The 19,600-nt window shown below is 32.2% G+C and overlaps 1 protein-coding gene across 1 annotated transcript in view; it reads left to right on the forward strand.

Annotated features, from left to right (window-relative positions):
- LOC134680633 (uncharacterized) overlaps positions 1 to 19,600 on the forward strand; it is a 60,844-nt gene that overhangs the window by 25,339 nt on the left and 15,905 nt on the right. Inside the window, exons 4-14 of the mRNA XM_063539758.1 lie at positions 234 to 664; positions 5,384 to 5,653; positions 6,874 to 7,086; positions 7,785 to 8,085; positions 8,632 to 8,822; positions 10,408 to 10,893; positions 14,121 to 14,380; positions 15,163 to 15,403; positions 15,856 to 16,147; positions 18,262 to 18,467; positions 19,273 to 19,538. Of these exons, the coding sequence (XP_063395828.1) occupies positions 234 to 664; positions 5,384 to 5,653; positions 6,874 to 7,086; positions 7,785 to 8,085; positions 8,632 to 8,822; positions 10,408 to 10,893; positions 14,121 to 14,380; positions 15,163 to 15,403; positions 15,856 to 16,147; positions 18,262 to 18,467; positions 19,273 to 19,538 (3,157 nt within the window). The remainder of the gene's footprint in view (positions 1 to 233; positions 665 to 5,383; positions 5,654 to 6,873; positions 7,087 to 7,784; positions 8,086 to 8,631; positions 8,823 to 10,407; positions 10,894 to 14,120; positions 14,381 to 15,162; positions 15,404 to 15,855; positions 16,148 to 18,261; positions 18,468 to 19,272; positions 19,539 to 19,600) is intronic.

Here is a 19,600-nt window from a genome sequence, read left to right on the forward strand (position 1 = left end):
CTTTACGAAATTATTAAATCCATAATGTCTTAAGCTCGTCAAATGGCCGAAGTATTGATGCTGTTGTGCCTTTTATCAAAGTGTTGATTTTTCAAATGTTTCGATAGAACCTCTGTTTAATATTCAAAGGCAATGCTTTTAATTTGTAACACTTACATACATTGAACTTCATCAGTATACTTATGGTTTTGAATATCTGTTTAACTTTTATGTAGTACGATTTTCTTTTTCAGTTAATAATTATGCACCAGAGTTTACTCAATATACTTATGAAGTTAGTATTAATTCTCTCGAAAATGACGATATAACATTATTTAGACCGGAAGTGATAGATAAAGATCGAATCGACACTTGCGGTGATAATAATGAACAAAACTGTCCCTGCGCAGACCTTTTCTTTTCAATAAAAAACGAAAACGATGGACTCTTTACTATCAATCCAGAAGATGGAAGTATATCACTAAGTAAGGGTTCAACATTACAAAATGGACAAGACTATAGACTTGACCTGTCTGTGCGAAATGTGTTGGATAGAGGAGATACTAAAACAGGAAAGGCTATTGTTATATTAAGGACGAACAAAGATTGGTGGGCTGACCCAATAAATAGTCTCGGAGAACCAAGAAACAATGGTTATTCCCATCACATTGTTAAGAGAGCTACGGTAAGTGTAATTTCATAAATATGAGTTATACAAGTAAATGATTTATTTTTTGTTCCTTGTTAAAAAAAATGTGTTCCTTTAAAAATTAAAAACATAGGAGTATATTCATTATAACCATAATTTTATCTGACACACTTTTATATCGTAAAGTATACACGTATAATACATCCTAATAACTTTACATTTAAAAGCTAGAATATAATTTTTCTTAATTGTCAGTGGACTGAATGTTGATGACGTAGCACGTTTTGCATAAATAGACGATTAATGGCTAAAATCGTTATATAGCCTTTGATCCTTAAAATTTTAGAAAAACCAATGTCTCTGCAGTTCTTATAATTACAGTAAATATTCATCAAAGTAATAGCTTAATAGTATAATTATGATAAATACTGAATAGTATTGATTTGACTTCTATAAATTGTCTATATATTGGGTATGTGCTCAAATAAAGGAAAAAAGTTTTCATCCAATAAAAACATTTTTAAAAACCCCATTATGTATATGATTTAGGCAATGGAAACACGTTTATATTTCTTAAATATGAAAGTTTTTGACATATTATATTTCGTTACTTGAAATAAAATTGTTGTGTGTTTCAGTGTAACACTCTAAGTGAAGGGCTATTTAATATTTTAGGTAAATGGGAAGTTAAGGAAGTCATAGTGATTAAGTCCGAAAAAACACACTATAAAACAGTGCAAAACATTTATCAAAAAGCGTCTTATAATCATTACATGCGGTCAACTTTGTGCGTCACCTAAGCTCAACGAATTATACAAATTGAAGGTTTCGCTAGCTGTGAAACCATGTTAATCTCATCATTTCAGTAGGATAATGCCTGTAAATAATGTCAGATATATGACAGTTGTTTGTCACTTGTTCCCTTGATTGTCAGTTTTGATGATTTTCCAACTCTTTGAACTGACTTTGGAGTTGAGTATATTTGTTATGAATATCAATTATGTAGTCATGATTATAAATTTCCTGTTTACAAAACTTTGAATTTTTCAAAAAACTAAGGATTTTCTTATCCTAGGCATAGACTACCTTAGCTGTATTTGGTATTACTTTTTGAAATTTTGGATCCACAATGCTCTTCAACTTTGTATTTGTTTGGTTTATAATTATTTTGATATGAGCGTCACTGATGAGTCTTATGTAGACGAAACGCGCGTCTGGCGTACTAAATTATAATCCTGGTACCTTTGATAACTATTTACAGCCTTTTTGTTTATAACTATAAACAAATAAGATCCCTTTCTATACCAATCATTTAATGCTAGGCAGGACATACTGTTTTTGCATGAACTAATTTACCGACCTTTTTGGGGTTCTTCCAGAGTGACAAATCTATGTGGTTATAATAGATTAAAGGGTAATATTAATGTAAACCTTTTTTTACATAAGAAAATGCCTGTACCAAGTCAGGAATATGACAGTTGTGTTTTATCATTTGATTTTGCCATTTGATTTGGGATTTTCCGTTTAAATTTTTCTTCGGAGTTCGATCATTTTTGTGATTTTACATTTTGTAGTTTCTGTGAAATGATCTTTGTTGATTATATATCTGCGATGCACGTAAAGCAGAACATGCTCATCATTATAACGAACTCGTCCCTCTCCATTTAATAGAGGGTCGAAAGATACCAGAGGGACAGTCAAACTCATTAATCGAAAATAAACTGACAACGCCATGGCTGAAAATGAAAAAAGACAAACAGACAAACAATAGTACACATGACACAACATAGAAAACTAAAGAATAAGCAACACAAACCCCCAAACCCCATTTAAAGTTCGTGCAATGCCCTAAGAATTTGTTAATTCTGATTTGTATGATTTAAATGGATTAATCCACCTCATATGAACTTTGGTGAATAGTTGTCTCATTGGCATTTATACCATATCTCCTTTAATTTTTGCATTATGAGATTGTTGCCCTTAACTTAACTGCTTAATACGGTTAAATACCATTTTTTAGATTTTATCAGCCGATTTTTAATGATTAATCTATATGTTTACTTGTTGTCCCCCGGTTAACGCACCGGGAAAGAATTATAAGAAATTTTAAGCCCACTTTCAGCTCATCTCTATTTTTATAAACAAAAGTAGGCTAATAAATCAGGGTATAATGCATGTCATTCGAATGAATAATTAGATTAAATTTTATCAGGTTACTTAAACTCTGTAGCAAGTAATAATTTGAAAGAAATTAAAAGCAAACAATGAAAAGCGGGCATTCACGCAGAAAGTAAGACAACTTCATTGAGTCATAAAGACGAAGCTGCTGTAAGCATAATAAATGTAATCTAGAATAATCTTTACAAAATCTTGTTACATCTTCTTATAAAATTTGTAAATCGCTTATTCCATTGATAAATAAGGAAGATCTTAGTAAATCACTGAATATTAAATGTAATCAATAAGTTGTAGCTCTGGAACTATTTATCGTTGCAAGATTACTTGACGTCTAGACAATTTGTATCATTACCGTTGAATTTTGTTAATTATTGTCTATGACAAAAGGAGAAGGTACGATACGTCTAGTTTTCGGACTCAATAAACTCAAACATCGAACGTGTTATGCATTTATTCATTTCTGTTGTTTACAAATTTATTAGATATAATTTTATATTAGATTTACAGCAGAATGAATTCAGTGTGTAGGTAAATGTATAATTTTTGGTACGCTTGCTTGGTAGCTGAACCGTGAAGTTATTATAAGGTAAGGTATACAACCCTGCTTCTGGACAGACAGAGAGCCAGACAGATTAATTGTCTGACACACTAGTATACTCTTAAAGGAGGGAAGTGTACCTTACCTAATAATGACTACACGGTTCAGCTAGCAAACAAGCTTACCAAAGCTATTACCTTTACCTACATACTCTTGTATTCTGCTGTAAGATTTTAGCTCACTTATTTATATCAAGACTGCAGCTTCTTTCAAGAACAAAAAGCTGGGAAAAAACCTTCCAAATTTGATTGCTTTAATATATTGTCATAAATAATCGAATATAAGAATAACTCTCACAAACAAATACTTAGCTACAAGATGAATTATACTAAGATTTTGTTATAAGTAAAACTATGTGGCTTGGAAATTTGTTTCTAATACTCGACTATACTTGAAACCATTTGCAAAATGAGCATTTTAAGTGGTACATGTATCTTAGTTTTATCTGTGAATTGTTTTAAGATTACCCTTAATCTTAGGTTGACGCTCTCTTACAATGAATTACCATCACCGAATTATCTTGTTGGAAGGTTGGTATCCCATTTTGGAATTTAAAGGCAATAGTAGTATATTGATGTTCAAAACTCATAAATTACGAGGACTTTAAAAATTTTAATTGAACTATCGAGATTGGATAAATCCAATAATCCACGCGTTACTATGTAAAATCTGTTTCTCTAGTGATTAAAAGATACATTTTCCTTTCTTCTAAACTAAAACCCCCTCGAGTGCCTTCCACTTTCCACGAAGTTGTCAATTTCATTAACACTTGTTGGAACATTTTGATCATTTCATGGTGCAGAGAAAGGTTATGGCCCTTTAACTCAGCCAATCAGCCTCTGAGATCACCTGCAACCACACGTTGATTAAATTTTTTGTACAATGGGTTCGAAAAGGGATATATTTCCATAGAATTAGAGCAAAAAGATTATTACATTGGTTGCAATGAATTACATTGATTTCCAAGTTAAATAAAAACCGATAATTTCACATGTGAAATCAACTTGGTTATTTCACTCTCTGACGTCATACAACAATAGGCGTTGTCAAAACGTCGATAACGGCGGATCAAAACAAATTGTGAATGCGTAGAAAAAATATACAATGTAGTTTCTTGCATGTTTTACATTGATTTCTTTTTTAAAAAAAAGCCATTTGCCAATGTAATAAAAAGAATAACTAATTAAAGCATTCAAATATCGAAAAATATTCAACTCGTGACCGAACAGCACTGATAATTTCGGTCACTCGTTATATATTTTTCTGTATTTAAATTCTTCGATCAGTTATTCTATAATTAATCTAAACATAACCCAATTGAAATATTCAGCAAAATGTAGAACTTAACTATTTTAAAACGGTGTACTTTAATATGAAAGCATTCAACAGGTAAAATAATGTGAGCAAAATATACCAAAGGGTCATTCGAACTCATCAGACAAAACTAATCTGACAACGCCATGACTAAGAAATAAAAAGACCAGCAGAAAACAACAGTAAACTAAATAAACATAGATCATCAAGAACTCGGGGGTGATCTCATGGGTTGTCAGGTACAACGGGCAATATCAACATGTTAAACCAATCTACATACCCTATTGTATATATAAACAAACGCTATAACAAATTACGAGATTTGTACATCGATAACAACTGTCGCTCTAATATACCTATATGGAGCTATTTACTCATAAAATTGTATCTTTCTTTTGCCAAACTAACTTCTGATGATTCCAAGTTTATATAGTATCTATAAAATTTCCTTCAAGACAAAACTTTAAAGTATTTAAAGACGTTATCTACCCTAGTTTAAATGCCAATATTGAAGACAGAATAACCCGAAAGATATATAATTAAGCGTCGTGCTTAAATCAAAATACGTAGCTTCGTTCTCTTAAACATTAACCACTACATTATTATTATTTAAGCTCTGTAACAAATGATTTTGAAATATCAAGTTATATGTTTTTATCAAACAGACTGCAGCACCACAGAATGTTACCTTTGTATTGGCTAAGGTGTCACCCTATGATACGACGACAGACTTATATATCGGAAGTCGGGTCAAATTTCGACTAGACATTTCCTTTCCGGTAGCGCCAACAGACATGTTGGTTGAGCTGTTTACCCCTGACAATGACACCACAGTGATGATTTTATGTGACATAGTGGTAACGAAGGGCAGCGGACTCTCTATTACTGGTTCAACGGATGTTACCATGGAGTCAAAAACCCCGGGCTCAGTACTGGTAAGTGAGATGTATTGAGCTGACTATGCGGTAAAGGCTTTGCTCATTGTTGGAGGCCGTACGGTGACCTATAGTTGTTAATGTCTGTGTCTTTTTGGTCTTTTGTGAATAGTTGTCTTATTGGCAAACATGCCACATCATCTTCTTTTTTATATTTATTCCAATTGTATATCCATGTTTTAGTGGTTAACAATATATAGCATCTGCTGCGTTTATTTTGTTTGTTAGCATATGCTTTTCTTAAAAGATACATGGAAATGCGGTTTACTCTTAATTTGAAAAACCAACTATAATTGATTTTTTTTTCACACTGGGGAAATGTCCTCTTGTAAAAACTGCTGAACATGTCAATTTCTTTAAAGCATTTAGTATAAGAGTGTATGTAGTGTATGTGTATTTATTCAGTGTTTGCCTGCCTAAATGTAGTCAAATTATATGATTTCTCCATTTCTCCAATGTTTGTCAAAATGAATAACTAATTCATTGTATTACTCTTATTACCGATTTATTAAAATGTAAGCTTAATTGTTTGTAACTAATATATGTTTATTCATATACATAAGGTTATGCCATATTGTAATCAAATAGTTAAGGTTGTAAAATATAATTAACTTTTTGGTGTATTTATTAATGGTGGGGCTCATGTAGGTAAATCTTTTTTTTTCTGTGTTTTGTTTTACTGACATTTATTTGAAAAATGATGGATATATTTTCCAACTTTTTATTAGTTATTACGATGACATATCTTTAAATGTTGTCGTCTAATACGATGATATAGTTTAAATTTGAGATTTGTTCATGTTGGGCTATATTTCTAAAAGATGTGACCCTTTGACATTTAACATGGAGTAATACTTTCTGAGAGATAAACACGGGTTGGACATGCAGGTGTTGATAATATTCACATCTTTCATAAAGGAACCTGGCGGAATTTCGTAAGGGGACATTTATTACCCAATTTTTATCGAAAATGCAAGAGATTCCTCATATCTAAATACTTGTTCATTTGTAACTCAAAGCTATTCTGTTCTCCTGACTATTCGACGTTTATCTGATGAGGGTTTCTCATACAAAACTTACAAGATATCATAATTAATGTGTTCCATGTTTTTGCTATATAAATCATGCATACAACACCTATCATTTGACTATTTGTCTTTACTTAAATGTATTAATAATCGTCCATTCACATGATTTACTTATCATATTTCTTCTTACAGCATGATAGGGCAATAATAAACCTTGGAACTGTAACAGTCAACAACTGTGATAACGCTGCTGAATGCACATTAGTTATTACGTATGAAGCTGTCATGGTGGATGATACGGTACAGAACGGAAGTATTTACTGGGTCAGCGCAGGCGCAGAATACAACAATGCCAATGAAGTTTGGGTCGGACAGGCGTCATTTGCCACAATAACTGATATACTGGTAATTATTAGTATAGTTAACATGTTCACAATGCATAAAACAGGGAGAATTCGCACTTTGAATATCCGTCGAAGACTTTTTTCTTGTCTCGGTACCATTCACAAGGTTTCCCTACGTTTCAATTACGTGCTTGATCTTATACCCATTATTTACTTCTGGACGAAAAATGTTAACTCATAGTATATCTCTACGCGATGATACCTTTACTATAAAGATATCCTTCGTCAATGCTATTAACTTAAATAGTGACAATATAAGCGATGGCCCAATAGTGACATTACTACTGCTGCTGATACAAAAACTACGTAGTATTCTTAAAATTTAACAGGGGTCGATCGGTGGTCGAGTTGTCAAAGTAGTTCAATTACTGAATAACTAGAATGTCAAAACTGAGGTTGTGAGTTCGAGCCCTGCACTCGGTAGGTTATTTTTCCTCCAATCTTAAGTGACAAGGATTTCAAGTTTTCTTGTCTAATATCGAGTTTTTTATCAGGCATTCCGAGTGCATCCGTAACTAAAAACTGATGGAATAATGAAATAACAAAGAATCTTAAAATGTGTCGGTATTTTAATATTGGTAAATATTGTCATGTTTTAAACATTATTATGGCTGAAGACACTAATGATATTTGTATGAAATGTTTTAGAAGTGCAATTATTTAGAAATTTTTCTAAATCCAGATTTTTAATATTTACAGGCTATAACCGAAACACCGACATTTAATTTTACTGGTCCGCCAACTTTTCCTATTGGATCAGCAGCCATGTTTGAAGTTGAAATGTACTTACCTTATCCATCAACGGCATTGAAATTTGATTCATTTTCACCTTTGAATGCTTCTTCAGTTGTTAGTATATGTTCAGCAAAAGTTAAAAGCATTGGTGATAATTTTAAGTGCGGTCTTGATGAGTCAGCGATCAGCAAAACTATGTATCAGGATGGTAACGGACTAGGAAATAACATTGGTCATCTTGACATCGGTACTATTATTAATAAAGGTATGAATGTGGTTTTATCAAAATAGTATCTTTGTAATGAAAACAATTTGATATTTGATGTGAAGTTGGTGGTACATAGGTACATTCTTACATACAATGCCATATTTGGATGGCATTTATAAATCTGTCAAAACAAAACTTGTTGCATTTGGTTGAGAATTATTAAATATCTTGATCATTAGCTCTGGACAATCTTTAAAAAAAAACTTGACAAAAGATCAACATAAGCACAGTCTGATAGATTCGTTGTGTTGCTCCTCGCCTGTAAAGACCTTGACGAAAGAACAAAACAAATACTATTCACTCGTCTGTTTAACTCCTCCTCAGTTACAAATAATGTCATCAATTTAGATACTTGTTACTCTCATATATTTTTTCTGGATGTACAATTTTATTCGAACACGTAGTCATTTTTGTAAGAACATTAATTTGAATCCATACCTTTTAGTGACGCAATTTTAAAAATCTGTTACTTCAGATATAAACAAAGATACTTTTGCATACTGTATTAACCCACTTTTCGTTTCTCTGTATGTTTTCTGTTAGCATCACGAGACGCATCTCAAGACACAGTAAACAGCACAATTGTAGTTGAGTTTGTTGCCCACATGTACAAAGATGTTTCATTTGTCGGACAAGATTATTGGATGGGAGCAGCATTTGAAATGGGATCAACTCAAATTTGGGCTGCACAGCTCAAATTTACTGGAGCCGTTGCAATCGATCCTTCTGGAATGGCAAGTAGAAATGAATTTATCTATAAATATATTCTTTATAATCGGTGAAATAGATAAAGGCAAAAGTAGTTTATCACTGTTCAAAATTTATAAATCGATTAAGAAAAAAAGCAAATCCGGGTTACAAACTTAAACTGAAGGAAAAACATCAAATATAAGAGGAGAACTACGACATAACAAAAACACAACATTAAAATGTAACACACATAGAAACGAACTATAATATAACCATGGCCATTTTTATGACTTGGTACAGGACATTTTAAGAAAACAAATGGTGGGTTGAACCTGGTTTTGAGGCATGCCAAACCTCCCGCTTTTATGGCAATGTTAAATATAACATTAAAATGACAACACTACAGGACAGGACTTCAATACATATAAATGGGAGAACATATAGAACAGAGTAACACACGAATAATAGTTAACAAAAGGTGCCAGGTTTTAAATTTTACACGCCAGACGCGCGCCTCCTCCACACAAGACCAAACAAAACGCTCCGGTGAAAAAAGTTTAAAAGCCAAAAGAAGTACAAAGCCAAACAACACTGAGGACTAAAAGTTCCAAAAATTTGTGCCCAATACCATAAGGGATTCTCCCTTGGATAAGAACATCCTTTTGTATTTAGAATAATTCATCCTTTTGCAAACAGTAAATTTAAAAACCAAATGACTATATCATAAATGATAAAACCGAAGTGGTGACTAACTACAGAATAAACGGATACATTACATAAAACAACCTAAACCAGCACATGAAAATGCACAGTCGAGTCAGCCAAAGCCATCAACGCACAAAGTGACGTCACATAGGACATACATATTTCTTATTAAAGAATAACCTACTGTACTTTTTAAGCAAATTAAGGATATTAAACGAATAAAGTTTATAAAACCAGTTTTCCCCTATGAAATAAGATTTCAACGTAATCATATATATAAAAATATTGAAGACCAATAAAAATTAATTAAAAATCTACTATGGAATACTTTAACCAATAGTCATAGAATACACCTCAATAGGAATCAGTACATAGGTACATGGGTACATGGGTACATGAAAAACAATAAAATGATCATTTTAAGAACTTATATAAAATTTCAATCCTAGGACATATGATGATAACAAATAACACTAACAACTAATGAAAGAAAATCATGCATCTAAGACTAAATTAGCAATCAGTTCGCATCTGATATCCAATGTATTTAGTGTAAAGACTTCATAAACAGTCAGGAAAACATGACATTTGTGGAATGCCAAGATAAAGGTATCGACATATTGTAGATCCATGAATGTGTAGTTGTGAAACATAAACACCGTAAGGTGGTGCCAAACAAAATTCAGGTGAAATATAAACACCGTAAGGTGGTTCCAAACAAAATTCACCTATCCAAAAAAGGCAAAAAAAAACCAATAGTGAACGAAAAGTTGTCCCTTTTGTCGTAAATTTTAGTGTGTAGTGTCCCGTGAGTTTATTTGCCTATTTCTGTGAAATATTGTCCTTTTATAAAACAGGTATCTCTGTTATCCTGAAAGCTTTATTAGTTTTAAGTTAAATAAAGGCATTAATATTTGGTTGTAGAGTGTACCAGGTCTAACTGCAGTCTATTCACCTGAAGTTAATGTTGACGAACCAAAGGTTTTTTACCTAGATATGCTTGTACCGGAGGGTTCAACTTCTACATATACTTTAACTGTCCAGACACCTATCGACAACAACTTGCCAAAGTTTCAGCTATGTAAAATTTCCTTAAAACGAGTTGGTGGTAATATGCCTTGTGTCATCCCAGATGATAGCACAGTTTCGTATGAGTCGACAGTTGCAGCAACTCATGCCGATAAAGGGACATTAAGTCTAGGAAGCATTTCTGATTTACCAATATCACCCGGAAATGCAACAGAAAATACTATTACATTCGAAATTATAGTGACACCACTTCAACATACAGCTATACAACCAAGTTCTCCTCATGATGTAACCATGACAATCACCTATGGTTCAGGAGCTACTGTCAGTTATACATCTACATTTACTGTGCAGAGTACAACCGCAGCCGCTGATATATCGGTAAGTCATGAAATAATTCTAACTGATGGGATTGTTATTGTTTTTAAATGCAGTCCATAGACGAGAATTATTTTAACATTCTTAACATTTTTGAAAAGTATGGAATTTTTCCAGCACAAAATACTATTTTCAAGCTGATGTCAATTTACACTATGGTACTGAACGCTTTATTATATGAAATGTCCATATAGGGTTTCAGGTTGATAAAATGGCCTTTTAAATCAAATACAAGCAAAACATCCAATCAATTGATAACAATCTTGTTTTATTTGCTTAAAGACAGGTTAAAACAAATCAATGCTAAGTTGCTGAAACTAGTCATACAGAACATAATACCGTTAACACTAATAAGGAAATGCATATTACAGTCCAAGTTAATATTTGTTTTCGCATTGTTCTTTATTTTAATTACGGGATAATATATATAATAATCTTATTATTACAAAAAAGGAAGTCAAATATATCAAATATGATTAAATCATGATAAAAGAATAAATCAATTTTGATTAAGAAAATACATATAGAATTTGGTATGAACTTGAAAATATTAATATGATTATTTAACTGAATGTTTGGGAATATCTTTTCTGCTGTTCAACCACAAAAAGTGGCTTGTGATTGGTTAATTTTCTTAAAAACCTGTTTACTCACGATCGTTAAACATAAGTGAGATTGTAATAAAGACCTCATGTGTTTTGTATCAATAATAACTAATCTTTAAAAGTTTAAATGAATACATTTACTATTGGAATCGAAATCATATATATTTGTATTGGCACCATATAATAAGGATGTCTTGTTAAAAGTTCTCAACCTTTAAATGTAACGTGATTTTTTCATTATAAAAGCCAATTTGGACATTGGGATGTTTATAGTGCGCCATGAACTTCCACTTATATTTGTGATGCTGAACACATTTTGTTTCTAAGGTTTACTATTTCTAATATCTGACTTCTGTTTTTTAGCTCACCTGGCCTAAAAGGACAAGTGAGCTTTTCTCATCACTTGGCGTCCGTCGTCCGTCGTCTGTCGTCATCCGTCGTTGTTAACTTTTACAAAAATCTTCTCCTCTAAAACTACTGGGCCAAATTAAACTAAACTTGGCCACAATCATCATTGATGTATCTAGTTTAAAAATTGTGTTTTTTGACAAGATAGCCGCCATGGCTAAAAATAGAACATAGGGGTAAAATGCAGTTTTTGGCTTATAACTCAAACACCAAAGCATTTAGAGCAAATCTGATATGGGGGTAAAATTGTTTATCAGGTCAAGATCTATCTGCCCTGAAATTTTCAGATGAATCAGATAACCCATTGTTGGTCATTTATATGGTCATTTTTATAAATTTTCTGTTTAAAAAACTTTGAATTTTTCGAAAAAACTAAGGATTTTCTTACCCCAGGAGTAGATTACCTTAGCCGTATTTGGCACAACTTTTTGGAATTTTAGGTCCTCAATGCTCTTCAACTTTGTATTTATTTGGCTTTTTTAACTATTTTGATATGAGCGTCACTGATGAGTCTTATGTAGACGAAACGCGCGTCTGGCGTATAAAATTATAATCCTGGTACTTTTGATAACTATTGGGTTGCTGCCCCTAAATTGGTAATTTTAAGGAAATTTTACTGATTTTGGTTATTATCTTGAATATTATTATAGATGGAGAGATAAACTTAACAGCAATAATGTTCAGCAAAGTAAGATTTACAAATAAGTCAACATGACCAAAATGTTCAGTTGACCCCTTTAGGAGTTATTGCCCTTTATAGTCAATTTTTAACCATTTTTCGTAAATCTCCATGATCTTTTACAAAAATCATCTCCTCTGAAACTACCAGGCCAAATTAAACCAAACTTGGACACAATCATCTTAGGGGTATTAAGTTTAAAAATTATGTCCGGTGACCTAGCATCAAACCAAAATGGCCGCCACGGCTAAAAATAGAACATGGAGGTTAAATGCAGTTTTTGGTTATTACTAAAAAACCAAAGCATTTAGAGCAAATCTGATATGGGGTAAAATTGTTTATCTGGTCAAGATCTATCTGCCTTGAATTTTTAAGATGAATGGGACAACCCGTTGTTGGGTTGCTGCCCCTGAATGGTAATTTTAAGGAAATTTTGCTGTTTTTGGATATTATCATGAATATTATTATGGATAGAGATAAAATGTAAACTGCAAAAATGTTCAGCAAAGTAAGATTTACAAAAAGGTCAACATGACCAAAATGGTCAGTTGACCCCTTTAGGAGTTATTGTCCTTTATAGTCAATGTTTAACCATTTTTCATAAATCTCAGTTAACTTTTACAAAAATCTTCTCCCCTGAAACTACTGGGCCAAATTTTACCAAACATAGCCAGAATCATTATTAGGCTATCTATTTTAAAAATTGTGTTTTGTGACCGGGCAAACCAACCAAGATGGCCGCTACGGCTAAAAAAAGAATATAGGGGTAAAATGCAGTTTTTGGCTTATAACTCAAAAACCAAAGCATTTAGAGCAAATCTGACACAGTATAAAATTGTTTATCTGGTGAAGATCTATCTGCCCTGAAATATTTAGATGAATCGGACAACTCGTTGTTAGGTTGCTGCCCCTTTTCTAATTTTAAGGATATTTTGCTGTTTTGGGTTATTATCTTGAATATTATTATAGATAGAGATAAACTGTAAACAGCAATAATGTACAGCAATTTAGGAACACTGAAAAATAAGTCAAAATGACCAAAATGGTCAATTGACCCCCTAAGAAGTTGTTGTCCTTTATAATCATTTTTTAACAATTTTCATAAAATTTGTAAATTTTTACTAACATTTTCCACTGAAACTACACGAACAAGTTCATTATAGATAGAGAGAATTGTAAGCAGCAAGAATGTTCAGTAAAGTAAGATGTACAAACACATCACAATCACCTAAACACAATTTTGTCATGAACTGTCTGCTTCCTTTGTTTAATTCACATATACCAAGGTGAGCGACACAGGCTCTTTAGAGCCTCTAGTTTATATAATTATATAAATGATATTTTGCAATATTATTTCTCATGTCTTTCAGTGGACATTTTTACTAGTTTCTTTATTTTGGTTTTCGGTTTCATTAGATCTGTGTTATTCACTTACATTATTTATATTATGTCTGACACCATTCAAAACAAACTTAAACAAAGTATTTGATAACACAATTACGTATATTGAAAAAGTATTATAATTTTCTTGATATTAGAACACAACAGTTCCTTCCTTCAACATGACGTATGCAGATGGTAAAGAGGAAGTTAACGTCGGCGCTGCTACGAAGGTTTACTATGACATCACAACAAACAGAGACGTTACCTACCCCCAAATGAATATCGAGGCAATTATGCCACTAGGAAATACGACTGCTAAACTGTCGATATGTAGAGCAAGAATGACAAGTGTTGGTAAAAACTTACCATGTGTTGCCCCAGAGTGGATTAACACACTATTTACCTATTCATCCAGGTGAGTAAACTGCTATACAAAACTTCTGACGTTGTTCAGGTCTTATCTTTGCTCTAGAAAAATTTTAGGTTCTTTAGTATCATATATAAGCCATGGAACTCATATCCCCGGTTGTCTCTTTTTATCAACATTGACGATCGTGAGACGATTTTCCTCTTCAATTTTATATGCAATAATTTATTGTCTCAAACAATAAATAGACTAAGTTGAGAAATGGATGGCAATTGTTATATATATATATTCATATTAACCCACTTGTATTTTTCTTTTAATTCAGTTGAAATATGCAAACATTTATTTGTAATCAATTCCTTTATTTGGCAACAGCAAAAAGTATTCTTACTCCTTTTTACACATGTCTGTGTATGAAACTACACGCCTGATATTTTTAACGAGTTTTTACACTGTACATCTTATCAAAGTTATCTGGAATACCAAGATTTCGTCGTTATCAAAACTGATAACTGTTATGACGACACTTCCAGTGTTTGAGTACCCTGCAGTTATCTACGAGTTCATCTCTTTGAACGTCTATGGACGTCATCATGTTTTGAGCTGTCACATGTGATAACATGGATGCTTCAGCAGCTATAGTTTGAACAATATATAAGCCAGTTATCATTTTCAGTTTATATTTTACCTTTGAGGTTGAATATCTCTTTGGTATGTTTTGTCTTTCTTCCAGCACATTTGATATATTGTTTTGCAATAATTTTAGTCAGGGGTTGACAAGGGAAATAAGGTGCGACGTATTGTTTTAACTCTATTTATTTTCTAAACAGATTTAGTGATGGCCGAAATGACAGAGCGATACTGAACATCCCAAAAGTTTGCAACAAAGAGGATGTTAACAATGCAGATGAAGATCTGATGAGATTGGAGCTTGATATTAAAGTTGATGATCACGAAGGTTTAGTAGATGGAGCAAAAGAATGGATTAGTGCTGGAAATATGTATAGCACCACTAAAATATGGGTTGGTCAGCTGGCTATTATTCTTAAGACACCAGCGACTATTTCTCCAGTATGTATAAAAAATAATAATACTTATGATACTTGTTAAGCAGTTTAGAGGTTTAAATGTTCTATTGTAACCGCATCATTCTATCAAATAGAAATTTACAACTAATGGAGGACATTTTATAATTTGAAAGGGTTGTAAAAGCATTTACAGTGCGCTTTAAATATGTGGTTTTCAAAATTTTACAAAACATACCTCGGTCCACGCTTTTACACCCTAATATAATTATAACGAGGAGTATGCAGTTCTTAGTTATCTGTATACAGAGTGTTTGTGAGGAAAGCATTATTTTTGGAATTTGAAATTAGTACCTATGCGTTATTGTGTTTTATGTAAATCAATGTGCCTCTTCGATCGAATTATCAATAAAGCTTATTAAAAATGTCCAAATGTTCTAAATCAAACTGTTTGAGCATGAATCAAGAATCCTGTTTTACTAGAAATATTGTTTTCAGACTACTGCACCATACATTAGCATGAACAGAAACTCATCATTTACAACTGTTCCCATTGGTATGCCAATCATTTACAGCCTTCTGATAAAAGTACATCCAGGTGAAAGTATAGATCTGAAAATCGATGCAGAGTCAACAACCCCAGGACTTAGTATTTGTGGCCTTCGCTTAAAAGAAGTTGGAGACAATTTTCCATGCGTAAAAACTACCATAGAACCAACATACACAGCATTCAGCAATAATGTTGGAAATACACAGGCCAGTTTGAATATGAGCATTGTCACAAATACAGGTATTCACCATATGTGTTTCTATTATGTAATGTTTCTTTACTTAAAAAAGAGTTAATTTAAAAGAGTATTTTTAACATTTTGTTTATGAAAAAACACCACTTCATTTGTTTAAGATAATGTTCAATGTTCTGCTTTATAAATGAAAAATAAAATTTACTGCCGTGCAAGATCTTCATGAGAAGTCAATGAAATTAAAAACCAACCTCAATTGGTTAAACTAGAATCAAATATGTTGATCAGTTATCTCCTATAACATTTGGTAACATCAAACACTCGACTCTCTACTCGAGTTGTTATGAACCTCGCAAGGCAGTCATTTTGGTTGATTTTAAATACATTTATAAGTAGTAATGCATGTGGTTGTTAAATTTTATATTTCCTTTTTTGAGCTTCTTTGTTATATATTTGTTTGTTTTTGTTTTATTGAGATTGTGACCTAGTGATGATAGTTGTATTTATATTTTGACAATTTTACTTATATTTCTGTTTTGTTAACTCATTTTGATGCCACTGTCATACAAGTGAGAGGTTTAGCGCTATTAAACCATATTCAATCCACCATTTTCTACGATTGAGAATGTCTGTACCAAGTCAGGTATATGACAGTTATTGTCCATTCGTTTGATGCGTTCTATCGTTTGATTTTGTCTTTTGATTAGGGACTTTCCGTTTTGAATTTTCTTCGGAGTTCAGTATTTTGTTATTTTACTTTCTATATCCAACCTAAGAACTGGATAACTGGTTTATTGTCGATTTAATTCAAGACAATGAAGTATAGATACGTCAGTCAAATCGGAATTTTCAAATACCACAGGTGACAACATTAGTAAACGAGATGGTGCGGTAACTTCTAATCGATATGATTTAGAAAAAAAGATTAAAAACAGGAATAACTAAATCTTTTTGTTCAAATTTATAGTTCAAGTTGCTTTTTAATGGTGTTACTTCATGAATTTGTCGCTGTCTAGTAAGCTATACCGACGGGAATAATAATTATTTTCACAAAGAGGCAGTGTATTTTTTTTAATTTTTAAAAATTTTGAATTTTCATTTAATTACTCTTCTGTGTATACAATTTAATAGCATATTACTAGTTACATAGTGTTTTAGTGACCTAATATGATATATACAGGGTTAGTAAGTTCCATATAAGGGTGAGGTCACTAGCACACTATGTAACGAAATTATCTTACCGACTTTTTTATTTGTTGAATTTAGACTCAAGTTGTCTTACTGTGGATTCATTTATTTTCGTGGGTACCAATTTTCGTGGATTTAGAAAAATTTACATGTTAGTGGATATTTAATTTCGTTGTTTTGCCAAAATCTGCATACAAGCCTATAGAAAATTTGGTGTTCGTTTAACATTTTATTTCGTGGTTCACCTGTTCCCACGAAATCCACGAAAATTGGTATCCAACGAATAATAATTAATCCACAGTATTTGCTATAATGAGACATCTTCTTATCTCTGTATTAAAGTGTTCAGGTGTTCGATTTGAAGAACCTTCTTCAATTAGTCTGCCCTAAAAAAAAAACACTAATGTAAACGATAAAGATCTATTATCAACAACCTTGATATAACAATATTAAACAGAATTTTCAATTCTTTTAAATAATCAAACAGTGCCTAAGTCGTATATCCAATATTAACCGGGTTTTGAAATAAGCCCCGCCTACCTACTAACATATTATGGAATATACACGGTCTCCACGAGGTCGCTTTTAACCGATCATATTCCTAGAAATGTATAGGAGGTAAGATAAAAAGGATTAATCACGCAAAATTTAACTAAAAGATGTATATTATTAAAACCGATGCATATAGAACAACTGTTTATATGTTAGTTTAGGCTTACATGTATTTTACTAGATTGATTATAAAGCCGCAATGATAATCCTAAATTTCAGAATTTCGATAGGTTTAGTTATGATAAAAATATAAAAACACCTCCCTACGGATATAAATTTTTAAATACAACTATTACATTCACCAAAGTGGCGTGAAATGCATACTGCCTTTGTTTTCTTACATTATACATGCTATTATTTACTATATTTATTTATTTAAAATTATGAAAACATATGTATTATTTGACATTTCATATTTTAGGAACAACGACAGTTGCATCTAATGATTACTTTGACAGCAATGCTTTGATATTTGAAGTTATAGTAAAGTTATCCAGTGAAACCACATTAGTGCCCGATACCACTGTATTCCCCTTCAAGGTCGATGTTACAACCAGTACCGGTGGGGTTGCCACATCTTTAAGTGACAATGTACAGGCAACTTATAATACATCAGGATTTGACTCGGTAATGCTTCTTAAAACTCACCACACAAAGATAACCAAAGAGTCATATAAGTGCATACTTACAAACAACATTATTATCAAAAGCATTCTAAAATTTAAAAATGTCTCTATAATTTTATGACAAATTATATCATAAAATTCGTAGTAGTCTACATCTTTTTTCAAATTTTTATTATTCAATGAGAATTTGTTTCAGTTATTTATGATGTCTGTTACTACATTGGTTGCAATGAATTACATTGATTTCCCAATGAAATATACACCAAAAATTTCACAATAAGCGTGGCTATTTCACTCCTATGACGTCACACACAACACTTGGCGTTGTTGATAACGTCGTATCAAAACAAATTGTGTATGCGTAGAAAAGGATAAAGTTTCTTACTTTAATTTCGTTTAAAAAAAACCCATTCATTTGCGAATTAAATAAAAAGAATTGTAAATCAAAAGATTCAAAAAGAGAAAGAATATAGCAACGAGTGATTTGGCATGCCACAAAACCAGGCTCAATCCATAAAATTTTTATAAAATGCCCTGTACCAGGAAAATGGGCATTGTTACATTATATTTCGTTTCTGTGTGTGTTACGTTTCAGTGTTGTGTCTCTGTTGTTTCGTAGTTCTCTTATATTTGATACGTTTCCCTCAGTATTAGTTTGTAATCCGGATTTGTTTTTCCTCTATCAATTTATGAATTTTGAACAGCGGTATACTACTGCTGTCTTTATTTATTCAGATATTTATAATATTTAATAACATTTTAACATTTTCATACTTTAATGCCGGTTGTTTTGTGCTTCGCTTCAGGCTGTTACCCAGAGTGGTAGTTTTGCCTTTTCCGTTGGTGAAATATCCGGAAATGATACGGACGATTCAGTGGCAAAGGGAGAAGGGAAACGATTTATTGTCGATCTTACTCTGCCTGAAACTAATACACAAAAGATAACTGTCAGTTTCATCACTCCTGTGCAGATTTCAGGCCAGATTGAAATCTGTGACGCTGCAGTCATTGCTGTTGGTTCCCACTTTCCCTGTATAGATAAAACAAGGCTGTTCCCGACATTTCAGAGCAGGTATTTTACTAAAACCAAAATGTAGTTACACGATTTTCATGTTTTTTTTTGTTGTTGTAATA

Source organism: Mytilus trossulus, chromosome 1, assembly GCF_036588685.1.
Source record: "Mytilus trossulus isolate FHL-02 chromosome 1, PNRI_Mtr1.1.1.hap1, whole genome shotgun sequence".
Taxonomy (NCBI): Eukaryota; Metazoa; Mollusca; class Bivalvia; order Mytilida; family Mytilidae; genus Mytilus; species Mytilus trossulus.